This window comes from Lepisosteus oculatus, chromosome 10 (assembly GCF_040954835.1).
Source record: "Lepisosteus oculatus isolate fLepOcu1 chromosome 10, fLepOcu1.hap2, whole genome shotgun sequence".
Taxonomy (NCBI): Eukaryota; Metazoa; Chordata; class Actinopteri; order Semionotiformes; family Lepisosteidae; genus Lepisosteus; species Lepisosteus oculatus.
In genome coordinates this window covers 8,222,797-8,244,567 of record NC_090705.1, presented here as the reverse complement: position 1 = coordinate 8,244,567, position 21,771 = coordinate 8,222,797, and the positions used below count along the sequence as shown (strand labels likewise).

General features: G+C 42.8%; 1 protein-coding gene across 2 annotated transcripts in view; it reads left to right on the top strand.

The window, feature by feature from the left end:
* Window positions 1-15,913, top strand: part of LOC102694627 (NIPA-like protein 2) — a 32,912-nt gene extending 16,999 nt beyond the window's left edge. For both annotated transcript variants that reach the window (XM_069194834.1, XM_069194833.1), the window contains 8 exons: window positions 743-802; window positions 1,350-1,471; window positions 3,665-3,761; window positions 4,513-4,648; window positions 5,424-5,512; window positions 10,630-10,693; window positions 14,424-14,518; window positions 15,207-15,913. In XM_069194834.1, coding sequence (XP_069050935.1) covers window positions 743-802; window positions 1,350-1,471; window positions 3,665-3,761; window positions 4,513-4,648; window positions 5,424-5,512; window positions 10,630-10,693; window positions 14,424-14,518; window positions 15,207-15,322 — 779 coding nt within the window. In that variant the 3' untranslated portion in view covers window positions 15,323-15,913. The remainder of the gene's footprint in view (window positions 1-742; window positions 803-1,349; window positions 1,472-3,664; window positions 3,762-4,512; window positions 4,649-5,423; window positions 5,513-10,629; window positions 10,694-14,423; window positions 14,519-15,206) is intronic.
* Window positions 15,914-21,771: the final 5,858 nt, after the last annotated feature.

Here is a 21,771-nt window from a genome sequence, read left to right as displayed (position 1 = left end):
GAACCATTTTCTTACCTCTTTCTAGGAATCCTCAAAAATGATACATTTTTATAACCACTTTTCCAGCAGCTGGGGAAGAACACATTTTCTCAGAAGCTGCCCTGGACTGAATCAAAACAGTATGCAATATATTGGGATTTCTTGTTTCTGATTACAATTTTCAATCTTAATGATGGCCTCAGATGTCTTGATGTGGTTGTGGATGGTAATCCACCATTTTCAAATCGCTTGATCCAGTTAAGGGTTGTGGGGGACCTGCAGCTTATCCCAACAAGACACAGGTAGAAGACAGGGTCACGCAGACAAACACAGACCCGCACACTCACTCCAGAGCCAGTTTTAATAATTATAGCTAAAACCTGTAATGTCATTGACGTAACGTTACCTGGAATTAACGTCATCCTATGACGCAGTCATGGGGGACTGCTTACTGTACGTTCGGTCGTATTGTTTTTCCTAATCTTCATTATTCGTTGCCAAACGATAACAGCGACCAGTCAATACTAACTGCATCTGAAACTATTATCACTTTGATCACGATGTCATTTTTTGTCAGGAAACGAAACTAAGTGCCTCCGGACTCGTGGCTCGGTATTGAATTGTCCCGCAGTGTGCAGCGGAGGAGTAAAGGGGTTTCTGTGTGAGCTCAGAAAGATAAATTGAGGTCTCACCTTTGTCCGGTGGCACTGCGGGGGGGGTTATGATGGTCACTGAAGCGAGTGCTTTCCCTTCTCTCTTCCAGCCAGTGCAGTTATTTCCGTCATTTTCCTTAAAGAGACCCTGCGTGCCTCGGATATCTTGGGTATGTACTGGCGGCCCGTCATCGCAGTGGGTGTCCGAAAACAAAAAAAAGTTGTTGACCGGTGCACTCAGTCGGAGCCAGGATGCATGTTATTGACAGGATTATTAAATCAACCTGCGTGTTTTTTTTAACCTTATATATACAGTACATAAATGTGTGCATAGCACAAAAAATCTCTTAGTATTACAGTCAATACAACAGATTTCTTTTCCTCCGACGAGGCAGTGGAACATCACTTGTACCCGTTTTGACTCGGGTTAGCAAGCATACTTGTAGGTGTCCTGGGTGCCATTCAGAGGAAAAGGGGTTCGAGAGATTTTGCTGAGACGGTCAAAGACGTTAAGGCAGACACATGAACACGAAAGCCTTTGCAATGAAGGCCGGTGTAGTCTGATTAACATCAGTGGAAAAAAAAAAACATCATTAGCTGGGTGATTGGAATATTGGTGAAATAATTAGAATGTTGGTGAAACATTCTCTCATGCGATCAATTCTGAATCAGAAAGAGAATTTGCCCATGAACCTGCTGTTAATACTGTTTACGCAGGTGGGGCGCTCGCGGTATCCGGGACCTATCTCCTCATCACGTTTGCCCCCAGTGTTGCGCAGAAGATCACGGCACGGGTCGTCCAGAAGTACTCCGTCAGCTGGCATTTTCTCATTTACATAGTACGTGGAGACCTTCTCTTCTGCTTTATCCCTGCATTATGGTAGAACACAAGTCTGCTTTCCTTTCACAGCTGATCAGCGGGTTTCGCAGGTAAACTCTTAGCCTTATCTTTTATTGTCCTATCGAGTGTGCATCACGTGAGATGAGAGGACAGGTGGGTTGCTTTCTAATGCGTCTAGCAGTGTTTCTGAGCTGAGGTCTGAGGAGAGGGGAAATATGAACACGCACCCAATAAAAAAAACCATGAGAGGTGTTTACGTGGGGAAAATACCAAAGATCTGAGGTCATCTTTATTCAGCTCACCAGGAGATTGGAAGACAGGGTCATAAATGAGATTAATGATGCTCAGAAGTGTTGCCTTCACTAATTGTCTTTATGGGAGTTAAACCAAATTCATGAATAATATGCAGTGTCTTTTCACGGCAGAATATTACAGTTGGCTATTCAGCGCTCCCATGGATGAGCTGCAGAAATATGTTTTTCAATCTTTTTTTTATTTAAAATGTTGCTTATTTTTCATGATCTGTGACATTTTCAGACCCAGAAGGATCGATTATTTAGGTAACGGTTAAGAAACATTTAATCTTGTCTAATCATCTTTTCTGATGACGGCAAAGTGATAATTTCTAAATGTGAAGGAGATTTATCATCATCACGGTAGACATCATACAAATGATCATCAGGATGTAATTGAAGGAATTTTCAGCTTTACAATTAATTACGTGGCTTGGTTACAATATGGCAACTAAACTACCTTGCATTTATTTCTTTTATAGTGCAGCAAACAGCAGAATTTACCTGGAAATGTGTAAATGTTTTTAAATATACATGCATGTTTTTTATTTTAACATTGAACTAACAGTGAACATTACTATTTTGTGTTCTCGAAATATACGTGAATATATGTACAGACGTAACATGACACACAGCTTGAACACATTTTGGCAAACACCAGTATCAATACAAACCACAGAAAGGTGAAGAAAAGTACAGTTATGATAACGATACATTTTCAGTGTGAATCAAAATGGAAACATGACAAAGTTAGCATCGGGAATAACACCTCTGAACGTTAACACTGCCATGGCAGTATTGACACCTAGACCTTATCAGCCACTGGACAGACTCCTGTGGGAAGTTTCTCCTCTTTTCACGGGGTGACTGCAGCCAGGTAGCTATGGTTAGTCATGGCTGACTTTGTTGATGGCTTTGGCCAGTTTGTTCCACAGATGTTCTGTTGGACACAGGTCAAGGAAAAAGACCTGATCTTTGTATAAATAAGCGTGTCTCACTGTGCGGTCTTGCAATGTCCTGCTGGAAGTTCAACACCTGTGAATTCAATGAGCTCAGTCTGTCCTCCATCTAACAACGGCAAAGGCATTCGGGTATGTGTTAAAGGAGATTCCTCCTCTCAGCCTCCCTGGAGGACTTGAGCAATGCGAGGAGTTGGCATGACTCTCGCTATAGTGTCTCCACACACTGTCTCCCATCACGGTAGAACCGCTTTCATTGATGAGTAAAAAAATCACTCTGCCACACTCTGTGGAGACCTCAGATAAGCTCCGCTGAGAGCCGAATTTGCTGTCTTCCCGAAAGCCTGTGGCTGTTACCCCTGAGTGGCCTCTCGGCATGAAGATCTTTTGGGGGCAGATGGAGAGCTACAGTCATTCTGCTGATATGCGGCTTTTCCTTCCATTGCAGTCTTGCAATAAATTGCAATGAATACTCAGATCGATAAGAAGGGGGGAGTTATCATCACTGAGGTAAATGAGGTAGGAGAAGTATCATTTACAGAAACTGAGTGACTCAGTGCAGATAGAAAACAGTGATCTAAGGGATGGTGTTAAGATTAGTAGAATATTGCAAGTATTTCAGTTCAATGGGAACTCTATCAGAAGATCTCATCAAAGATAAACTCACAAGGTGTGCCTCTAGCAGTACCAGAGAGGCTTTCCATTGTTTGACGAAAATATTCAAACTTTTTCAATGTCACTTCCCAGTTGGAGGGGGGGTTTAATTTAACTAGAAATGAAATACTGATTGTTGGGTTTGTGCTTTTGCTAGAACAGAACTTTTAAGATTTGTCAAATGAAAGTCATTCCTTATCTTTCAATGACACGAGACGCTTTGCGCTGTTGTGCACACCGTTTTAATCATTTGCGTGTTTTTATGATCTTTTTCTTCCTTTGCAGTGTTTAGAAATAATTGTGTTCTGCATCCTGCTGTATCTCCACGAGAAGAAGAACGTGAAACATATTGTTGTGGTGCTGATGCTGGTAGCTTTGCTAGGTAGGTCTGTCTTGCTGTGCTTAAAGAGCAGGAGAAAAGGAGTTCAGTGTAATGGCAAGCAGTGCTGTATATAAAATTGTAAAGAGACAATTTTTTCTTATAGTGCCTTTTTTTAAACAATATGCCTGCAGCCACTCTGAAATGTCCAGTATATTGTCAAGGACAGAGGGTGTTTTAATGGCTAAATATGACTGTGGATTGTCAGAATTGAGAGGAAGTACTTTTTTCAGTTCAGTGAGTAATTACCCTCACTTTTTTCTAACACTGTTTGCATCGCAAATAATCCCCACTGTCGTCATAGAGTCGCATGTCAGTGTGTGTTTTTTTTCCCTTCATGTGACTAACTGTAGAACAAGCAGTCAGATACAAAGTCATGGCGCTGCAACTTGAATGCAACCAGCTGCAGGCGGTTGAAATAGCACTTTAAGGACAAACTGCTATCCCGTTATAAACTTTTTATCTGTGTTCCTTCTAACTTCTTTGTCCAATTCAAGGTTGTGGGGGGACTGGAGCCTGTCCTGGCAGGCATCAGGCACAAGGCAGGGCACACCCTGCAATGGGACGCCACCCCTTGGTGAAAATGCCTAACGTATACCTGACGCTGCGTTGCTTCAGCAGTGCCATCGCCGTGCCAGTGGGCCCTTCACCCCAGAAGTGGCTTTTCCTCCGGGCAGCAGTCACCCAGCAGGAGGGTGCAGTGGTGCTCCTGACCCTCTGCCGGGTGACTGCATGCCTTTCCTTGTCATTGCAGCCTCCCTGACGGTCATTTCTGTGAAGGCCGTCTCCGGCATGATAACCGAGTCGGTGAAAGGCAGCTTGCAGCTCACCTACCCCATATTCTACGTGATGACGGTGGTAATGGTCGCTTCCTGTGCCTTTCAGATCAGGTACGTCCGTGTTTATTTACGCTAGAAGTCAGGCTCACAAGCATTTTTAGTTTGTTGAGTGTCTAGGTGGAGAAGAACATGCGTTAAAGTGAGATGTAAGATGGATTTTAAATGGCCATGTTGCAAACAGCTGGCAAGTCTTGGCATTTTTTTCTCAGCCCTTAATTTCGGGTCTCATCATACCAAGGTGTCAAGTATCTCTGTTCTACATTTGCAAGTCAAATAGCAAACACATACTGTACAGCGTATCGGCATGCAGTGAGTTTCCACAGATACTGATCGACTTATTTAAGGTGTCTCGGAATGGTCCGTATCACATTGCAAACAGCAGCAAAATGTAGAAATACTGATATAACAACAAGCTGCCTCTCGGCTATAAACCATTTGTGTGTGTTAAAAAAGATGTGTGTGCCTTGTGTTGGGAAAGAGGATGTGGAATAAGGTGGTTTAATTAGTTAGTTCTGTGTTTTGTCTCCAGCCTTTACATCCAGTCGTTTCTACTTTTTACCACTTTTTTTACTGTTTTTTACCACTTGTGTCTGCAGGTAAAATAACACGAGGCCATTCTCCCTTTGTTGGTTGTGATTAAAATGTGTTTGTGTGATGTAGACGATTGTTATGGTGTTTTTGCTTTTTTTAATTTACCCCTCTTCAGCGTGACTAACAGTGGTTGAAGTTTTCAAAAGGTAATGTGTCAAACAAAAATCTCTCTGCTTTCTTGAAAGAAGAGGGTGTTGCTCTTCTATGACGCTGATTCTTTTCATTTTCTTCCCAGGTTTTTAAACCAGGCTATGAAGCTTTTCAATGCAACTGAAGTGGTGCCCATTAACTTTGTGTTTTTCACAGCAAGTGCAATAATTGCAGGTACTGTGTGTATTTCTGGTACTGTTGATAAAAAAAATGCCTTTTGTTTATATATTTATATAATTATTTGCCACACTACCTATTTCAGGGAAATTAGCAAGGGGAAGACACCTCAGACATGATTTCAAGCAGGAGTGATAAAGATGCCATAACTGAAAATTCACTGAACTTTAACAACACTGATAACTCAGATAATAACCACTTAATTTTCTATCCTGTTCATTTCGTGTGTACTTTTATTTTATTCTACTTTTGGTGGTCTTATTCATCGGGGGAAAGCTGCTTAAAGATTAAGGAAGGCATAGCTTTGATGATAATAGATCTCTTTGATTTGCCTTTTTGGAGATGCACTGAAACATGTCCAGATTATTAACTTCCTCTGATACTGCTTTGAGGCAAGTAAGACAGCTAATTATTTAAATGAGATGTGGGAGATTCTTCTAAATGGGCATTCTGTTAACATCCTTGAATGCCTAAGGAACTAGGGTAATACCGATTGAAAATTAGAAGGAGTTGTATGTCAAAAAATCTAGTTGATGAATGTGAATTCTTAAATCTTGCATTCACATAGAGCTGTCCTGTCAAGACTTCCAAGCTAGAGGAAAAATGCTAATGTACTCATGGAATATACAGGACTAGAACCTTTTGAAAGTAATTCTGTCCTCAAGGATTATCACTATATTGATGCAGAAGTGCATTTTTGATTTGTAAATGCTCTGCTAATGCTGAACATTTGTTTGAAAATGCAAAGTTGCAAGAAAATTATACATTGTGGTCAAATCACCTGTTAAATCAGTTTACAAGGCAGGGAGAGGAGATTTAAAATTAGTAGTCTTTACAAATAACCCAGTAACCCGTGGCATTATTATAGATTAAAAATCAGGTTTTTAATATCTTCTTGAGGGAAATCTCAATTCTTTCTGCTTGGTTGGCCACTCATAACATCATGGATGACATTGTCTTGCTTGATAATAAAAGACTCAAAGTGTTCATCCTCTGGCATAATGTGTGCAAAACCAGAAGCATGTGGTGTAACAAGGTCAATCTGTTAGGTTTAAGGCCTAAGAATAAATGCTATACGTTTTCACCTTTATCTCTGTGTGACAATAATTTTGTTTGTTAGAATGTCTGCTTCCTTTTTGGAGACTGTGAAACATGACCAGATTCTTAAATTCCTCTGATACTGCTTTGAGTGAAGTAAGATAGCTAATTATTTAAATGGCTGTACTACAGTATATCACAGATCTCAGTTTTAGAACACAGCTTGATGAAAATATGTTGCTTTTAGTGATGTATTCTTATTTATATATACAGGTTAAGTATGTGGTTCAACATGTTTGCTTTGCATAGTTTACATAAGAGGGTGAATACCTTATGTTTTTAGAAGACGACAGTGTGTCTGTCTTAGAAGAACAATATTTCTTACATTGAGGTTTTGGCTTTGCTGATGAAGGATTGCAATATTTGTTCACACAGTAGTCATAAGTAAGCAGAAATGATAAACATCTTGTTGCTGGATTCAGATGAGGTAAAATGTTAACAAAATGTTATTTTGAGTGAGGGGTCTCTGGAAAAGAGCTGTATATGAGGAAGAAAATGAAGACACGGTTTGGATTGCTCGACCATTTTAAATCCAATAATATAAGAAATGCAACACACATTGTTGCTCTATTTCCGTTTGTGAATCCAACAGGGAGCATCAGCAAATCATGAATAGAAGTGCAGTCATTTTGTACATAATAAGAGTTAATGCATTTAATTAGAATGAAAAATTACAGCTTTTCTCTGCAACAATACCTCTGGACATGTATAGAGGCTGGACAGAATGGGGAGTAATCAGAGCTGTGTTTTTAAGGTATGCTGTGCATGAGGTTTATTCTGTGTACGATGGCAGTGTGTTAAACAGGTGTGCCTGTCTTTGATCATCTTGCATCAAAGTCTCCACTGTTTGATGCACAACCTGCAGTCCTAATAGGAGTATCGAGCCTCTGATAGGCAGGCTGCTGGGAAGTGCCAGACTGAGGCTTTCATTGCTGTGCTTCTTGGAAAATGATGCTGTGCAGATAGAGGATTACATTCTGTAGTTCTCTGTGTGAGTCATCCGCCAGCAGAAAGAAAGAATTAGTTATTTAATCGCACAGATCAGCATCTCGCTAATAAACCAAAAAAACTCCATATGTAGAAAGGGGGAACTGGCATTTTTCTTTGCAAGGTAAAATTGTATGGCCGGTTTTAATCGTTGTGAAATTTAAAAAAAAAATCTGCAAGTGATCAGTGGTTGTGAAGCCTGCCCGTTCAGCTAGATTGTATTGCCTTTCCTCCTGCAGCTTCGGTCTCAAAGGAATGAATTTCCACCTCCTTAACAGTCATGACTCACTCTTTAATGGCCCCATGCAAAACAGGGGCCTTTCATCGGAGGGATGAAAGTGGGATTTCGAACTCGGCAGAACGCACGCGCTGCTGTCCCTTTCAAATTGCTAATAACGATCACTTGGTTCCCTCGGGTGATGAATTCATACTTGCAGCCTTATGTGGAATTCAAACTCATAACAGTAGAGCAAACAGGGCTGAATTTCAATGTTCAGGCAATTTGTTTTTATTCAGGACTGCATGTGGACGTAGAAGGAAACTAGTTTTACAACGCTGTATTTATCGTCTTTATCCCTCTTAGAAGTGCTCGGCCGTTGTCCTGTTTAAGTATTTGCATGCTTCTTAATTCTTTTTTTTCCTAAACGTACATTTAAACTGTAAAAAAAGTCATTTTTGAACACTGCCTAGAGGAAGTGATTCCGTTCTGCTCTGCATATAAGGGGTTTACAGAGAGAAAGCATGACCTTCTGGGAAAGAGGCTGTCGCTTGGCTTCTGTCTGCTACGATATCACCTGTCGTGCAGACGTTGGACAGAGTCTAGAGGAGAAATAGAAAGTGCTGCACAAATACATCTGAATGAAGATATATCGTGGTATATATGATATTGAGCATATTGTTGCTTCAATGGACTTTAGGAGCTGGACTCTGCTGTGTAAAACAGGTGTCTATTTTTCATCATCCCACACTGTTTGTGTCTTGCTCCTTTTTTACGATTCTTAAGGTTTGTAAGGATTATACTGCTTAAGAAGCTTCATTCCAAAACACCAGAAGAAAGCTGTGAGTCAAAAGAACAGAGACAAGAAACCGAGAATCGTCCATCAAGGCCATGATATTTAATCCACTTTTTTTAGACTGAGTCCCACGTAGATGTAAAGTGTATGAACATGCTCATAAGAGACAGATGACCTGCAATTCGGGATAAGACAGTTCTTTATTGAAGCACACAGGGGAGAGTGTATTTGGAAAGTTCTACAGACAGTCTTGGGGGGTTACAGCTGTCAGAAAGACTTTATACCCCTCTGACATTATCACACGAGGAAGGGCAGCATATTCTACTCAGTTAACTGAATTAAACACAGATGGAAAAGTACAATGTTCTGAGCAGGAAAAGACCTTGAGCAAGTGATTACAGCTGAGTAGACCCTTCTTGCAGACTCTTCTTATCAGCAGCTGCAACAAGGAGTGCAGTTCACAGCTGAGAGAGAGAGAGTCCACAATAAGACAGAATAATGATTTGATCACTGTTTGAATGTTGGCAGTGTGTAAGGGTTTATCTTTCAGATGGCAGGGTGAGGAAGGACAGAGGGGGGGAGAGAGAGAAGAGTAGAGCTGTGGTATTTCACAGACCAATGACCATAATACCTGCTCCCCTGTTATGGTAAACTTGGCCTGGAAAGGGCCTGCTCTCAATCAGTTCAATAGAGCAGTACTGTAAGTCTATTGGGGGACAGTGTGGCAGTCCTCCTGCTGAGAGGGAAAACGGTCCCTCTCCAGGTGAATGCGCAATGGTAGAATTAATTCCTTACTTCAAGGTCTAAATCCATGCCTACATCCATCCATTTCCTAACCGCTTTATCCAATTCGGGCTCGCGGGGGAACCGGGGCCTATCCCAGCAAGCAGTGGGAGCAATGTGGGATACATCCTGAATGGGACTCCCCAATCACAGGGCACACGCAGACACACACACTCTCCCACAGGGCCCAGTTTTCCCAGGAGCCAGTTAACCCACCAGTTAGCCTATTATGTCTTTGACTGTGGGAGCACCGGGAGGAAACTCACACGAAGACAGGGATCCTTCCCTCTAATAAAATTCAATTGATACCAAAAGGGAATTTGGTCTTGAAGTGCTTCACATACAGACAAATGTATGGTTCTTTTACCTTATATTTCAATCCTATTGTGCCTTACTGCTGTGAACTACAAACTGCGATGTGAACAGTTCAATAGACTAGTACCCATACTGAGTTCATGGAAAAGAAATACTTAAATTCATCTATAATGTTGAACTGCCACTCTTAGAGGGACGGTATTTTTGGGGTAATGGATCTGTTATTTTACTGGATTCATTGCCTAGCTCTGTCAATGCCCAGTTGAACTTTCATGTACCAAAATCTGCTTTAATACGAAAGAGCTTGCATTTTTTATTTTGTTACCTCAATTCCTTGGCTGAAAGGGTCTGGCAGATGGTGGCGGAGTAGGACAGTGTGCTCCATGGATCAGAAAAAGAATAATCTTTTATAATATCACCCAGAACTAAGGGAATAGTGCTGGATGAGGAAAATCAGGTGCCAGTTAGCTGGAATGCAGCTCGTTAAGAGCAAGGCCCTGCGATACAGAATGTCCCAGGAGAAAGCAATGTCAACCCCTGACACACCCTCTCTTGTGTGTGGGTTGAGTGGTTGACCGCACTTTTGCTTATGTGACGCTTAGTTTCCTTTCCGTTTTTTAAAAGTTGCAAATTTGCCAGTAAAATCAGGAAGCCCATCAACTTCATTAAAGGTTGCAGAAGAACAACACCAGGAAGGGGTGTTATCTTAAATTGTGCACTTTGAGTCTAGGCAAATACGGTTTTGAATTACGCCTCTGTACATACTTGAATTTACAGCATGAAAAACATTCTGAATGGATGTCTGAGACCTGCTTTGTTTTATAAATTCAGTCTGAAATGGGAGGGTAGCTCACATTCTTACCTAACTGGCTCAGCGTTGTTTGCTCATATCTTCTCTCTCTTTTTTTTTTTTGGCAGGTGTAATATTTTATCAGGAGTTTTACGGGTTAGCTTTGCTAAACATCTTCATGTTTCTGTTTGGGTAAGTACTCCACTGAGCTCCACTTATCGGGCAAAATTCATGTAGAACTCTGCCACATACAGTCCTCCTGCGGCACACAGCGCTCTGGCCTTCATTCCACTGAGCTGAAATCAATGACATCATTAATCAAAACGCCTGTAGCTTATTCCTGCAATGGACTGAAACTGGCAGGCTGGGTTGCTGAGAGCACTTTGCCTTCTCCTGTACCAGCTGGAAGGTGGGGAAATTTATGCCTGAGAATTTAACAGTACGGTCCGGGGTCTCAGGAGACTCTTTAGAGTGGTAACTCTAGCAGAAAAGCTCTGCGTGCACAGCATTTTCCGGCCAGCTGAGATGGCTGGCAGACACCTGCTCCGCAGTGCCCCACACAGCAGGTGTGCCGTCAGGACTCGGCTCACGGAAAGCGGACATCTGCTTCGACGCCAGCTGTGCGCCGTCTCAGGTTTACTGATGTTCAGAAAGGAGAGCTAAAAAAGAAGAGCTAGCCAGATGTTTGTGAGCTATACTCCAGAGCTCTGCTTACACAGTAAATGTTCTGTTTTACAAGTATTTCACAGTTTATTAAAGGTGGTTTGAAGTATTAACACAGCATTACAGATAGACTGTTAAAAGTGCTTCTCAGTATAACAGTATCTTCACTGTTGTCTGTAATTCTTTTAAAATAGTTGATATTGATATAGTTTTGAAAGTTCACCTTGTTGTGGCCGACGTATAACATCCAAGGGTGACATGAACAGGCGCTTTTTCAGCCACCCCTTGTGTACAGTTACACTGTCTTACTGTGGGTTAAAAGGATTCAAAATGTTTTGACAGATGGGCAGTTTCGAAAATGGAGAAAATCAGGAAATGACCAATAAAATGACAGACAAATCAATAAGTTAGATAATCATAGCCCCCGAGTTGTAAGGACTTTGCCAAGGATGTACTGTACCTGAGCGGTTGGTATAGTTAAGGCACATGAGATCTTTGTTCTCTGGCACAGCTTTGGTGAAGAGAGCAATAATTCAGGCATACTTGGTTAAAAAAAATATATTAACATGGACAATACACACACTACACATAACAGACATACAACCCAGAGGTTTCTCTATTTACATGTTTACAGACAAGGCATTTCAGAGGCCTACATCTAGACCACCCAGAAAACCCCCAGACTGCTATAACGTATTTGACTCTTAAATGCTGCCTAGAGAAGCCAAAAATAAGATAAGCTGCCTCCTAGAATAAGTAGAATACTACCGGCTGTTAAATTACTCAAACCGGAAAATTCTGCAAACCGAAATGCCACAAAATAACTGCAAACCTATCTCCCTACTCTGAAATGCACCCGCTAGGCAGGAGAGGCTGTTTTTAACCGAGGGCTTCTTCACTCAGGAAATCAAGTTCCCTAAAAACTACAGAATAGCAAGCTCTCTTAGCAAGGTTCAGATACAGTGATCGAATGTGTTCTTTTCGGCTGAACTTGAACAAGGACGCTCTTTCTCTGTTGTGGTCTGTTCTACTTTTCTGTTGATCTGACCTTATACGGCATCTTTCTGGACTGTTGATTGACTCATAATCATTTACACAGAACTTAATTGATTAAGGTAAACCAAGGTAAACTTTATGATTGCTTTGATCACTGAATCGGGACTCCCTACATCTCAGCAAACATCCCCTCTGCTTTGAAGCTGGAAATGTTGACACCAGATAGGCATTACCTGTTGTTCTGGATTCTTTGAGACATCCATAGTTACCTACAGCTGTAACAGTATTATTGACGGAAGAATGGTTCCATGCACCAGGACCCCACTTGGCACCTCTTGACGCATTTGGTAACGAATTGATCCAAGGATCTCATCCAGATGTTTCTTGACAAAATCCAGACTTTGGCTTCAGCTACAGTATATGGCTGGATAGCTTGTTGTGAATAAGTGCCTCTTGTTCTCATTTTTAAACACCCTTCCATGTAGTTTCCTCTTGTTCCCTCTGGTTTCTGTTTCATTATGCAACTAAAGGAAATTAAAAGCAAATGAACTCGGGACATATTTAATTTACTGTGCCGTAGGGTTTCTTCATGTGCCTTGTTGCTCATTTCAATTCGGCCTGTAGATCACTGCGGCTTTTGAGCTGTCGTTTTTTCTTTGCCACGGTCATTGTGTTTGTCTGAGTGTTTCTGTTACATACTGTATGTGTACCCAGCAGTGCCATCCGGGACACCACTACAAACGTCTTACCCCTTTTAGGCTACACTAATGGCAAATGTGCTCTGTCAATAAAGATAAAGGGGTCAACAAAATGTGTTTATCTGAATGTGACACAGTGGGGAATTTGTATTATAAGCTTCTTAAGTACCGAAGGCAAGCTCCAGTTCTTTTTTCACATGGGGTCGGAGCCCCATGATTTAGGCAGCTGCTGCTGGATTGTAGAGATTGACGTTTCTAGCCGTAACAATATCCTCCTTTGTAATTTACTATAATTCTATTCATTTGTCTGTATACAGTAGCTCTGTATCAGAATGCAGTGTGTTGATTATTGACCTCAGGCTCTGTACAGTACCTTCATTTCCCTCACACGCATCAGGCACATCACCGAACTGGCTTTGATACCAAAAGCTGGGTTTTTGTAGCCTGTGTAAATCCTGTTCAGTGGGACCTGATCCCTGAAATGAAAAAGGTTTTACCCTCTTTTTTTCCCCCCAATAACCGTTAAGATCACTTTCGTGTCCGTATACAAATTTTTTCGCATACCCAGCTTGCTCCCCATGAGACACACAGACAGGGAGAGAAGCTTGGGGTCAGAGCGCAGGGTCAGCCATTTATACAGCCCCCCCGGAGCAGCTGGGGTAAAGGGCCTTGCTCGGGGGCCCAACGGAGTAGGATTCAAACCGGCAAACTTCCAGCCACAGGCGCAAATCCTTAGCCACAGTGCCACCGCTCCGCCCCAGGGGTGACGTACAATATTGTCACGTGATGCGGTGCTTCCACAAGGACACTGTGCTCCAGAATACAGTACTGTGGGTCAGTACAGGCGCTCCTCCTTTGTGTTGCACAAGGGGAGTGTCTGTCCTAACTCAGGGGACAGGCTTGGTGTCACCGAAATGCTTTGAAGCGTACAATTAGGCTGCGACGATCTTAAATGTCCTGAACTGTATATTGGTGTCGTTTCTTTGGTTCTGGCCTCCCCCCATCAAAGCAGATTAAACGAAGAAGAGTTGAAATTCCTTCATCTTAACAATATTCATGCTGAAAGAATTTCACCTGCTCTATTGGGGAAGCTCCAAAGCAGTTTGGATTACAAAACTAATAATAATCACCTGGGAACAAAACCAACTCTCTGACATCTTGGAGGGTTTTTTTTTAAACTGCAAATTAGCACATGCAAAGTCCCTGTGGAGATCAACATCAGAATTTACAGGCCTCTGCCTGACTCCCGGCACCAGCGAGGGGAGAAGGTGTGACATACCGGACCTATATTCTACATCCACACTATATTCCCAAATTGATATGTGGAATAGGCCACCAATGAGTCATGAGTTAGTGTGCACATTTGAATGCCATTCCGCTGCATATTTACTTAAAGGTAACACTTTGTTTTAATGTGAAGCAGCAGAAGCAGGCAATGGTCATGATGGTCTGCTGACCTCTGCAGAAGCCCTGCAGTTTTCAGGCGTCGGTACTCAAAGAGTACAAGCCTTGAGCTGGGTGTGTGCGTTTGACACTTTTCACCTTCTTGTGTGTGCCCAACGCAGGTGCCTGCTGTCGTTCCTTGGAGTGTTTCTGATTGCCAGAAACAGACCAGAATCTAAAACGGAGCATCCTTTCATTGACATCGGGCAAGTACCTGGTAGGTACATATTGTATATGGGAGTAGGTGCTAAATGAGTAACTGAGGACTTGGATATGTACTTGAAGAAGTAGTATAATTCTCCATAATAATACAACTATGAATAATAAGAGGTACAGATTCACAACACTTTTTGGGACACTCTACTCAAAGGGCTTTATGGTTAATGGGGTCTCCCCTCCACCACCACCAGTGTGCAGCCCCACCTGGATGATGCAACAGCAGCCATAGTGCGCCAGAACGCTCCCCACATACCAGCTCCCAGTGGGGAGGAGAGCAGAGTGATGAGGCCAGTTCAGAGACAGAGCATGTTAAACCAGTTTTTGTCAGATTTTTTAGGTCGCGTCCTCCTTACGTTCGTTGTAATGAAGTACCCCATTATTTCACCCCATGCAACATCTGAGGGGAAACCGTGTTATTTCTTTAAAGTACACGCTGGGTGTGCTGGAAATAGTATAAAATGTGGTTCTTCCAGTGTTCAATTCGGGACTGCGTTCACAAATGGAAAAATGGACAATTTAGTAAATACTGCACAGTTAACATTTTAAAGTGTAACCTCTATTTGACTTGCTCAGATGACGTTGTTCCCCCTTTCGGGATATTTCTCATGAAGACGATAAATCTGTGTACTGAAAAACACCAGCAACTCGTTATTGCAGTTGTTCGCTTCTGCTTTAACACCTCACAGGGAAAACATCCACGGATAAGATCCAGCCGGAGACCGGAGGTACATCCTACGGGGCCCTGGATGCCGAAATGATGCCTTTAGAGAAGAAAGATGATCAGACGGGGGACTCCAAATAAATCTGGCTCCGTTTCCCAGCGGGCCAGAGCCACTTCCTTCGTGTCTTCGGAGTTTTACACGAGGAATGAAGTCTTTTCCCAGCTATGAAACAGACCGAAGAAGTGCCTCTCACGAAAGGGATGGATTTTTTCTCCCTTCCAGTACCGGAGGAGGAAAACTGGTGCCAATTGGGAGACCCGTTGATTTAAAAAAAAAACCCAGAAAGCTTTGTTTCATTTCCAGCAGCAGTGGAGCAGAGTGAATGTTTACAAGACCGTAAGAATCCGGACAGATGTGGCGAAAAGGAATATTTAAAATTATTTAAAGGGCAGTCTGCCGAAGGTGAATGTGACTGGTGGCTTAAAAAAACAACAACATGTAACTCAGTATTCAGGGTGATGGGGCGTCCTGCTGTGAGACCAGGATGTATTTCAGTGAGTCAGAACGAAGGGAGGGCAAGAGCCCATATATCAACTGTGGGGTACACTCTGGTGAAGATTAATAAAAAAAATATGCAAAAGACTTTTACGAATTAACCTGCGTGATAATTTATCAGGTATCTTAAGAACCTATTCGTTGGTCATGTAAATAAAAGGAAAATATTTGCAAAATTGTCGTTTGGGGTTTATATATGTTTATATTAAGATTATTTAAATATTCCTTTGAGGGCAATCGTCAGACGGTAAGGGCGCATTGCTGCCTCGCAGCGTTTGAATGATCTCCCCGAGTTTGTGTGGGTTTCCCAACACAGTTCAAAGACATACTGGTAGGTTAATGGGCTTCTGGGAAAACGGGCGCTGGTGTGTGTGTGCTCTGCTATGGGCTGGCTGCCTTGCGCCCGATGCTTGCTGGGATAGACTCCAGGTCCGCCGTGACCCCGCATTGGATAAAGCGGTTAGAAAATGGATGGGTGGAAATTGTTGTACTTCGGTTTCTATGTAGGTCAGAGTGCGAGGACGAGACATCTCTGACATATCTGCAAAGACGGCGGAAAGAAATAACAGCTGTAATTAACTGCTGGTGCCACTGACGGGTTCCCCAGGTTTAAGCGACGGGTAATGTTCTCATCCTTGAATTGACAATGCTGCGTTTCGCTTTGACATGTCAGCTCTGAGTATGATACTTCACCCCCTCCGCCAAAGATGTGGAGTAGGGGTTCGAGCTCTGGCCAGTGCAAGAGCATGTTTGAGCAAGGTGCATTACATGCTGGCGTTTATAGCGAAAGCTCAGGAGGGATGACGACAGCCCAGTTCACTTGAACTCAGCTGTCCGTAATTACCAATCACTCCTAACGTCATTTCCTCTCCTCTAAAACATCAATACTGTAGGTGATCCCCCTTCTCAATTCAATTCAAGGTGCTTTATTAGCATGACCGATGGGTACAATCAGTGTTGCCAAAGCAAATAAAAATAATAAAATTAACATGGAACAAGACTAAAAAATAGAAGTAAAATAAAATCTACAGACATTTACAACAAAGACATAGACATATTCTCTCCCTCACGAATATCTTTGTTTGCATCCCTCCTCCACCTCTACAGCCAGGGCCGTCTGAAGGGGTGAGCGAGGGTGGGTCTTGTGTGTAGTGGCGGGGAGGTGATGAAACAGCTACGGTACCTAACTGGCCTGCGCAGACACACACAGAACCGAACAGCACTACTAATCGCCGTTGTTGCTAATGTTATCGCTACCTTCAGGTGTCTCAACGCCAGCAACCCTTGTCGTCGTCGAGATCTCACCACCCGTGTCCGTTTCTTCTTCGCTCCTGGTTTTTACGACGTACCTTTTCCGAAGACCCTTCTTTTTTCCGCCACGCTAGTTTAGTTCTGCCTCAACAACTTCTTGCTTGCAGCTGATGGCCATGATGTAGCTAGGGCGCGGCACGCCTCCAGTTCCGAATAAAGCACCTGCAGTCCCACGAACTTCAGATTTCATCTGGACTTCACATAAGAGATTTGTGTGTCACTTAATTGAAATAGTTAGACATGTATGTATATTTGTATGGAACAAGTAATAGGTTTATTTCATGCTGAAAAGAGACGAAAGAAAACACGTTTTGGCTGTGGAGCCTTCTTCGGGAGTCAAGAAGGTGTCAAGAAGCCAGACCCGTAGAAGGCTCCACAGCCGAAACGTTGTGTTTCTTTATTTCCTCTGGACAGGAGGTCAGCCCTCAGCGAAGCGGGTTAAACCAGGTTTTATTGACTGAAACACTCCTCAAACCTTTTCAAGCTGCTTAATTCCTGGGAGTTCTTATTCCTAGTGAACGGGCATAAAAAAAATCTTTATGATTTAAAAAAAGTAGACTGTTCTAACCCCAGTAATCGTCTTTTGGATAAACGTACTGGGCAAACAAATTAATAACTGTAAAACTCTACCCAAAAAAATATTCATGTGAAGGGGGTATACAAGTCCAACGAGGCGAGTGTCTCAATCGGAATGCGACGGAAAAGCGTGCTTTTCATGTATCGATTAAAGTGAGGAGGGTACACTGCCGGCTTTGGCATTTCAGCAGAAAGGCTCGGACTTAAACGGCGTTTATCTCCAGGGACCTGAAGGTGGAGAGAGAGAGAGGTGCACTTTCTACTGCACTGTGACAGATACTCTGGGATTAGAGAAACATTCTTCCCGAAATTCCGAAATCTAATCCCAGAGTTCCCACAGTCGAACTGGCAGTCCAGTATGTGATCTCCTGTCACAGCCTGAGGAACAAGTGAGTCTGTCGCCCTATAATGCTCCATACGTTTACAGGATATGTAAATTATTTTAGGATGTCTTTATTGTAAATGTCGGTAGATTTTAATTTTAATTTTTTTTTGTTTCAAGTTAATTTTATTTGCTTTGGCAACACCGATTGTCCTCATCGGTCATGGCAATAAAACATCTTGAATTGAAAAGGAGAGGCACGTCCCGTAGGACAGCGAGTCGCCCTGAACGCTGTATTAGAATGCAGGTCGCAGGGTCCAGCACACCCCCTGTATGCCTCAGCAAACACAAATGCCGTCGAGAAAAACCCAATTATACCGGCGAAGGCCCCTGCAGACGTGCCCAACGGATCAACCTCTTTATGAAAGCCGAGTCGGGGTTGTATTTCGTGTTTTGCTTTTTAATGCGGCCCATAATTCGGATTATATGTGTAAATCCAATTTGTTGCGTTGCATTATCGTTAGGGTGGGTGCGGTCAGACTCGAGATGAAGCTAGTAAATCTTGTCTGGAGGGGGTTGGGAAGGGCAATTTGTGCATTTGTCACAAGTGGAACTGGACATTTCTCAACGGTTATAACCGTTATTCTTTACCGCAAATGCAGTAGACGCTCTAACACAAATCAAACCGATAATACAAGGGAAAAGGAGAATCCGATCATCGAGTTGTGGCAAAACCTGGTATTTGTCTCCAGACGTTTGTGTTAATTTGTATTCATGTTCTGCGTCATTAATGTTCGAATGCAGACGCGTAAAGGCAAACTAATTTATTTAGCTTTTGGTCATCTTATGTACTTGGGTGCTGGAATTTACAGCCTTGCCAGGAATGCATGGCTTTAGGTACAGTGTGTGGCGATGACCTCAGATCGCACAGGCCTGGAGCCCCGGTGAGGTGTGAGCTACCCTTCCACTGCGCTGTCATCGTCGAACAAAGACGTCTTAAAATACTGAAGTACTTCAAAACCTGTCCGCCTTTACACGTTTATATTACAACTATTTCTCTGTGGTGTAGCGTGTTATTTTTCATAAAATCAAAATCCCAAAGCACGGGGCGGGCTTTCAGATTTGTCCCCTTACGGGACGCCCCGATGTCGTGTCGCGGTAGGTAGATACTCATGGGCTCTGACCGCCTCAGCATTTTTAGCATCTTCCACTCTGGGTTGCAGAGTAACAACTACGGGTTTTTTTTTTTTTTTAGATTTGTGCTTGAAATACAAGTTGGAAAGACGTGGCCAACCACGCTTCATAATTTAACGACATGAAAGCTATTTTTATGCTTGCGTTTTCCTACTTTTCACAGCCCCTGGGGGTTTGTTTATTTAAGCGAAGGGGCTCAGAAATGCGCGTGTGCTCGGTGTCACTCCGTTTGGCCGCACGAGGGTTGCAATTGGAGCCCACCCACTGACGCGCAGCACGTTCCTCCCGTCTTTTCACGCAAGAAATTTCCACCCCCCCCAATGGGAATTTCCTGCACAGTCAGTATCAGGTGAATTCCTTACAAGAGCAGCAGCCCTGGAAAGAAACAAATCTTTTTTTTTTTTGCACTCGACTTGCGTGGTCAGATAATAATAAAATAATAATAATAATAATAATAATAATAATAATAATAATTGCTTATACTTATATAGCGCTTTTCTGGACACTCCACTCAAAGCGCTTTACAGGTAATGGGGACCCCCTCCACCACCACCAGTGTGCAGCCCCACCTGGATGATGCGACAGCAGCCATAGTGCGCCAGAACGCTCACCACACATCAGCTATCAGTGGGGAGGAGAGCAGAGTAATGAAGCCAATTCATAGAGGGGGATTGTTAGGAGGCCATGATTGGTAAGGGCCAATGAGAAATGTGGCCAGGACACTGGGGTTATACCCCTACTCTAAGATAGGTATCACTTCGGGCGCTGCGTTACACGAGGGTTTTGGAGGTCACGTTTGATAAGGCGTCCACCTTGTCTGAGTTGTAGCAATTCACAAAGGAGGGGGTGCTTAAGAGATGTGCTTGCGATAGCTTTCTTTTGCTTCGCCTTGCCTGCTGCTTAACACGAGGACTAGGCTGTGATAATGTTACAACACGTAATAACTGTTACTCTCAGTTATATTGCTGGCAGTGGGAACTGGGGGGGACGAATCGATATAAAAATATGGAGCATTCTGTGCAGGTGATCTCTACAGAGACGATAAAATCCTGTTTTCAAAAAACAAGGTGGTAACGACAAGTCCTCCTGAAGATACTCAGCTATGATCACGCAGCGGTCACATGTGGAAACCGTACGACACTTACGAACTCGAAGGCATGGGATAGGTAGTTTATGGTCGAATATGTATGATTTTCATCACATCACGGCGCCACTTGCGCTGAAGGAGCGCCGCGCTGCCGCCTGGTAGTTTTCTCTAAAACGCATCGTGTTTTAATCACGCAATGAAAAGGTTGGACTGCCATCTAGTGGCGGATGAAAGAATGACAGGGCTGCATGCTCACAAAGCACAGCTCTTGCAGCAACTGCAGCTCAGGAGGAGATCGTAACAGGGGCTGAAGCAAAAACAAATATACCTCTCCTTCTGTAAGACTGAGAAATTACCATAATGCATGTAGCCTGATCTCGTCAGCAAGGCTTGGTCCTGATCCGTACTGGGTTTCCATAATATTTTTGAAAATAGCCCTGGTGTCTTGGCTCAATTCCATTGCGGGCTGGCCACAAGTCCCCCCTTTAATTCAATTGGAGAGGCAATTTCTCACTTCTTCACCTGAGCTGGTGATGGGGGTCAGTGGGGCTGCCTCCCTCTCATCCCTGTAAAGCTTCAAGATAAAAATCCCTCTATAAAGATCAGGAAACTGAAACTGAAAGTATGCAACAAGCATTGCTAGTCAGTACTTTGTATTACTACAAACAGGCCAGTAACCTTTGCATTACTGCATTTAATTCAAACTGTATTATAAAAAAAAAATATCTTAAAAATGAAAATTCAAAAGGAGGACCTGCAGAAAACACAAATGTATGCAGTTTTCTGGCACCACAAGCAACTCACTAAGACTTAGAGCAACTCACTAAGACTTAGAGCCAGGAACAAGCCAGGGTTAGAAATCAAAGCCACTGAGTGACCGATACGTCTAGCCAGACAACTAACTCGGCTTACCTTTTAAAACTGGAAATAAGTAAGGACTTTTCTTCTGAGCTTTTAAACACTGACCGACAAAGTAACAACCATGAAGACATACTGTCCACCCTTCAACAAGGGTGACCTCTGTGTTGACGTGCTGGCAGGTCTGAACATATCGGCTATCGATTTTAAAACCTGTAGTGTCAAATACTGTAGACCTAGCCTGCAGTATCCGTTTCATTTTTTTGGGATCATCCTGCCTTTAAGATTCTTTGTGCATGTATAGATATATTTTACAGTCTGGCAAGTTACCTTCTATTGTTCAAACAAAATCTAAGCTGCTCGCACACAGTATTACGTAGTTGGTCTCAATGAGGTGCCTTCTTTTCTACCGTTGCTAGGCAACAGGATTTTCCTGACAAACACCTACACACACGTTCATAAACCATGAAATTATGTCTGAAGGAAGGCTATATAAAAATCTGCGGAACAGTTTGTAACCGTATGTCATGGAACAACGTTGCTGGATCCCAGCGTTCTGCGTTTAAAATACCTCTAAAACTGCCATAAAGCATATCGACCAAAAAAGGCACAACCTGCCGAACCGACAAGCATTTACCAAAGAAAATGAAACCGTAGTTGGAAAAAATCATCTTAAATTTACACAC